At 35.9% G+C, this 5,997-nt stretch overlaps 1 protein-coding gene across 2 annotated transcripts; it reads left to right on the top strand.

The window, feature by feature from the left end:
• Window positions 1-446: 446 nt before the first annotated feature.
• On the top strand, window positions 447-2,993 carry LOC106963530 (histone H3.v1-like). 2 transcript variants are annotated; one of them, XM_015058481.1, is made up of 4 exons: window positions 447-537; window positions 987-1,071; window positions 2,400-2,486; window positions 2,520-2,993. In XM_015058481.1, the coding sequence occupies exons 2-4, from the start codon at window positions 1,006-1,008 to the stop codon at window positions 2,805-2,807; spliced, it is 441 nt and encodes a 146-aa protein (XP_014913967.1). In that variant the 5' UTR covers window positions 447-537; window positions 987-1,005; the 3' UTR covers window positions 2,808-2,993. The 2 variants fall into 2 exon arrangements, with proteins under 2 accessions (XP_014913967.1, XP_014913966.1); XM_015058480.1 differs by having other exon boundaries at window positions 2,400-2,993.
• The last annotated feature ends 3,004 nt before the right edge of the window (window positions 2,994-5,997 follow it).

The following is a 5,997-nucleotide window of genomic DNA, read 5'->3' on the forward strand; positions in this document are numbered from 1 at the left end:
AAAATCTCATTATCTAAGAATGATTTTGTGCAATAAAGAAGAATGTAATGAATATGTTTTGTATAGGCCATAGACGTATTATAACATGTTCAAGGAAGCAGTTTGTCACCTTTAATTTGCTCAGAATCCTTCTATATTTTCAGTTAATTTAACTTTTAGAAGTTAAATTCACTTCTATAATGCTATGTCTTAAATTTAAAAGGCCCCGTGTTCAGTAGCGTGTTCAGTAGCGTGTTTAGAATCATTTCCTGTAGATTTGATTTCACAGTAAAAGTCTCGACACAAAGAGCTGCTGGTTATTCTGGACCGTGTGGTAAACCTCCCGCTCTGCTCCTCCTCTGCACCTCAGACCAGGGAAAACCGATGTTACACAACCGCCGCCCAGGTCTGCCGTCCATCACGGCCCGACCCGACCAGAACCCGCCCCCCCGCTGAGCCCGGCCCAGATAAAGGAAGCAGCGCCTGCAGGAAGCTCAGAGGCATTTCTGCACCGAAAAGCTGAGTCCTTCAGATTCAACACAGGATTTAACACAACAGGTGAGGAGCTGCTGGAGTTCTGATCTACTTTGATAACTTAAAAAAGGTTTTATTTATATATTCATTTGTCAAAGTTTAGAGAAAGTAATCAAATTGTACTGCAAAAATTGACCAAATATTTTTGAGTTTTTAGCGCAAAATACACTTTAATGAAACAAAACTACTTAAGGAAAGCAGGACAGATTGTTTCACTTACAACATGACATTTTTCATGTTAAAAATGAAATAATCTGGTTTTACTTTTTATCAGTATTAAGGAATTATTTACTTAAACTCTGATACTGTGCAGAAAAGTTACTTGTTTTGTCTTATTTCAAATATAATGAGACATTTGTACTATAAACTAGATTAAAATACTTGGTGGGATTTTGTGTTTTTGCAGTGTTAAAGTGACCTGCGTGTTTTTTTTTTATCAGTTTAAATGTGATTCTTGTTGATGTTTCTTAGAGAGACGGTAAACAACCAGAGATGAGGCTGCTGAACGTCGCTCTCCTCGTTGCTGTTCTTCTGACGGCGACGATGGATGCTAAACCGGTAAGAACCCTGCAAATACAGCAACTTCTATCATTAATATTACTATTTTCTGTTATAATTATTACTGAGAATCAGTTTTAATCCACAATCTAAATCATTTTCTTCATATTTTTTGCACTCTATTGAGTTAGAGGTGTGTTTTTTATGATTTAATTTTTATTCTCTCAGTTTTGTTACCTAATTAAACAAAGAAGGAGCCAGAATGGAAAAGATTAGTTTGTTATTTTGGAGGATTTTTGACCAACTCTTCTGTCTAATATTGCTTTGCTTCATTTTTTCCTCTGTAACATTTCATCTGGGCTTTGACTAGACCAGGGGTGCCCAAAGTTTTCCATTCCATGACTCCCCAAAACATCACTCACTTCTAGACGGGGATTTATTTGCAAATAAACAGATGATTCTATAAAATATGTAAAGAAAAAAATATTTTAGAATGTTTTTATCACTTTTATCATATTTGTTTAGCATAAACGCAGCATTAGAAGTTTGGTTTTAATCGTCCATCTTTCATTAATTTGATTAATCAGAAAGATGAGTGTAGCAAATGACATTTAATAAGTTATTTTAACTCATATTTTCTAATGATTGAAATTAAGGTTATAATTTATGATAAAAAAATACATTTAAAAATATCAGATAAAATGTATTAGCTGCATTTTTTTAAGTTTTAATTTTTTTATACCTTCCCTCCAGGTTTCAGAGACCGCCATGGCGCCACCTGCTGGCCCTTGAAGGGCCCGCAGGCCCATTTTGAGAAACACTGGACTAGCCCATTAAACAGGGACATAATGTAACTCTATAGTGTTTTGAGGTACTGGGAAAAAAACATAAACTAATCTATCAATTATTCTGATGATTAATCGATTAATTGGATAAAAAATGTCACATTTTACAGAGTTTTTATTTAATCAGTACTGCCAAAACTTTACAAAAATATGTACATAAAGTCATAATATTACAAGAATAAAGTGAAGTCATAATGTTGCGAGTATTAAATCGTAATATTATGACTTTATTTTCGTAATTTTATTAATATTATATGCTTAGTGTGGCGCTAATACTCCGTTGTAACAGACAACAGTTTTGAGAGACAAGACACACACACACACACACACACACACACACACACACACACACACACACACACACACACACACACACACACACACACACACAAAGTGTGGTTGTCCTCCGTTTTCCACAAAAAACTTCAATCAAAGTCGACTTTCTTTCTCTGTAAATATCGTCTGGTTCGTTTAAAGAGCACAAAGTCAGAAATCTGAGGAATGAAACGTTTATTGTCGCTTCGTTTTGGATTTTCTCCTCAGATCCGCCACAGACACGACGCCGACATCCCCGACAAGAACCAGCCGCAGCGATACCTGGCGGAACTTTCCGAAGGCTCCGAGGAATCCTCCGAGGAGTCCTCCGAGGAAGAGACTGAGGAAGAGGAGGAGGAGGAGGAGGAAGAAGAGGAAGAGGAAGTAGTGGTGGACGTGACGGAGGCCGCCACCATCCCGCCTTTGCTGGTCGTGACCACAGATTCGCTGACGTTCACCTCGGGAGACGGCAGCACGCTGGCGCCGGAGCCGGACACGGCCAACACGGCCGGGCCGGTGATCATGATCCGGGAGACGACGCCGGAGCCGGGGGTCACCGGCGTGACGTCTGACGTCACCACCCCCGGCGTGGTTCCTACGTCACTAAGAGCTACGGAAATGAGGGGAGATATCTGAAACTCCGTTATGTTCAGGGGAGATCAAAGTGTGGGGCGGGGGCCATTTGTGGCCCCTGGAATGATTGTGTGTGGCCCCTGATTTAAGTTCATGTTCGTTACAAGTTTGGATTCTATTTTTATTTAGGACAAAATAAAATATTCTGACTTTGATGGAGCATTGGGACCACAACAAGAAAAAAAAGAACAAACAAAGAAAATAAAGACTTTTAAAGTTGTACAAGAATAAAGTCAGATTTAACAGAATAAATTCATATTATTTTAAATTGTTTTGATTATTTTGACTATATTTTCAAAATATTACATCTTTATTCTATTATTTTGACTTTATTCTTATATTATTGCAACTTTATTCTCAAAATTGTTTTGACTTTTTTCTCGTAATTTTATAATTTTGTTCTCATCGTTAATTTTTTTTATTTATGGCCGTAAATCTCTGACTTATCTTGCAACAGAAAATATTGGCTAACACACAAATATTTGTGGTTAAATAACCACACCTTTTGCATTTTTACTTTTACCCAAATCTACATTTTATTAATTTAATAAACTTGGCTAAATAAATTGACCTAAACCCTGATTTTGATTAAATTGTGACCTATATTTTTTTCTTTCTTGATACATAGAAAATTTGCAAAATTGCTTTTATTAAGATAAACCTACAGAACACTTTTTAAGTTTTGCATGTTTATTTTAGTAGGTAAAATGGTTTAATGTAAATTACTGAACATGAATGGGATGTTTTGTCCCAACCTTTCCTGCCACTGAATATTTTCTTTATATGGAATAAAAATAATTTTTACACACATATATAATGTTTACATGTGTAATTGATTCTCTTTTTAATGTACTGTCCTTTAGACTTGCGGCGTTTCTCCGTCAAGCAGCTTTTTTACTTTTATGTAAAGCAACAAACAAATCTGTGTGTTTGCATGTCAGTCTTTGCTGGATTGTAATTTTAACCCTGTTGAGGTGAATAAAGGTTTCTGTTAAGGATTTGCTGCGTTATGATTATTGTATAAACATGTAAATGTGACTAAAACCCAAACTTTTGTGGTAAACCGCAGCTGGATGTTTATTACGCTGTCGGGTGTGTCGAGGTTTTTAACACGTACAGTTCCTGCCACAGTGCTGATTATGGGTTATAAATTTATATTTTACACAGATTATACACAACATGGGTGACCAAAACAATGCTAGCATCTTTATTTACTCAGAACGGTAACCGGATCTTATATCCTACATATGAATTATAATTGTAAATAAACAAACTAACATCCACTCCCACTAAATTTCTACTTAAATATGGACAAATGCTGACTGTTGCAGTTTATTTCAAACAAATCTAACATCGAGGAATTTTACAGGACAAACTGGTGAAGATCAGGATCCAGTTAGTCCAAATCCACCAGTTCCAGTAACTGGTTCCTGGTTCCACTGGGTCAGCTGCACACCAGGATGTTCTCCCTGCAGGAGGGAAACCCACACACTGCTCTGCTGGGCAAGACTACAACCATCTAACACAATTTAATTTTGATATTATAATTTAAATGTTTTTTAATGCCACTAGACAAAATATATATGTGAGGGGAGGAAACAGGAAACTGCTTAAACACTTTTCACCCCTTTCAAAATAAGAGGATGAATAAAGCATCAAATTACTGGAGGAATTCTTAATAGTTTAACAAAAACAAAATAGATAAATAAATTATCGATTTTGAATATATCAAAAAAAAAATTTAAAACAAAAGTTAGCAAAAGCGCTAAAGTGCTAACTGAAGAATAGTGCAAGAGCAGATCAGCTAATGCTCTATTAGCGGATTAGCGGAAGTGTGTCAACCTCTGGCAGTTATTTGGTTTAATACCAGATTAAAGGGGGATTTGAAAACTATTGATCATTTTATTTCCACTCCACAGTTGGTACCACATAATATCCCAATAAAATAACCTGAAGTTTGAGGTTTTCTCCTCACAAACCTCTGGTCTCCATTTTGGACCAAAGTCCAGAGTATTTGGCCATTGCAGTGAAACTATGTTGTTACTCCATGTCTGGTTACATAAAATTAGTTTTTATGAAGCTCATCACTCAGAGGGATTCATGATGCTCAAGTCCCAGCATGAACAACCACTGATGGGTTCACTTAATAACACCAATCATAACTTTGAACAGAGAAACTTTGGGTGACGATAATGTTGCACTGGCACGTAAACCAGCAGGCATTTGTTACACAATAAAAACAAGCAACCACATGTCCTGTGGGGGTTTAATTGTGTCAGTTATTTAGTTCAGACATCACTAAATGTCGTCTCATTAAAAGGTTTTTTGTTTTGTTGCGTTAGAATCCAGCGATCAGGCCTGAAATCTGGGTTTATTGATGGATTCTGACCTGAACCTTCAGAGTCAATTAAAGATGATTACAAAGTTGGCCTTCTATCATGTTTCCCCAAAAAGATCCAGAGAAACTCTGTAGCTCAGAGAACGGACTCAGAACCAGAACCTGTTTAGAGCTGCCTTCGATTAATGATAATGAAAACATTGATTAATATATTGGATGTAATGATAACTACTGGTTACTTCTTCATATACTGAATTAGCTATTTGTGCTTAATTTGTAACTTTAAATTTAAACTGAAACAGCTGGTATATAGTTTTACTGGATTGGCCTCATGCTGCTAATTAGCTTTAGTTAGTCAACAGCAACAAATGCAAAATAGTTTTAAGAACTGCTAGCTCTTTATTAAAGTATTTAAATGACTTTTGTTGACTAAAAATAAGAGAAATGGAAATAAATTGTGATAATTATTAAGTTTCTGACAGAAAAAAAAGATAAAGTTTAATTTATTGTTTTCTTTTAACAATTATTTTAAAATGCCATGTCAATTACACCCTTATAATTACACCCAACTCTTTTCTTATAAGTTGGTGATGAACTTCAGGTCTTTCGGGTTGAAAGGCCTCCTTACCATCACCCTAATTTTCTGCTCCCTTTACGTGTTAATTTAAAAAATCTTCTGGAATATCAGTATATGAGACCTGAACAGATGATTTCATTGTCGTGTCGTGAATTCAAGGCTCTTCTGAAAACCCTTTAGTGATTTATCACCATCTAGTGGAGAAAACGAGGCATTGCAGCCTGTTTCCTGGAAGAAAGCTTTTGATTCAACTGGAAAATAAACAAAACTGAAACTAA

Source organism: Poecilia latipinna, unplaced genomic scaffold (genome assembly GCF_001443285.1).
Source record: "Poecilia latipinna isolate Pla-1442-1.1 unplaced genomic scaffold, P_latipinna-1.0 Scaffold1544, whole genome shotgun sequence".
NCBI lineage: Eukaryota > Metazoa > Chordata > Actinopteri > Cyprinodontiformes > Poeciliidae > Poecilia > Poecilia latipinna.

What these genes read in the sequence shown, in the direction of transcription:
- LOC106963530 (XM_015058480.1), top strand. Translation starts at nt 1,006, where the DNA reads ATGAGGCTGCTGAACGTCGCTCTCCTCGTTGCTGTTCTTCTGACGGCG. An exon ending in CGACGATGGATGCTAAACCG is followed by an intron (nt 1,072 to 2,399) that starts GTAAGAACCCTG and finishes TTTTCTCCTCAG; the next exon opens with ATCCGCCACAGACACGACGC.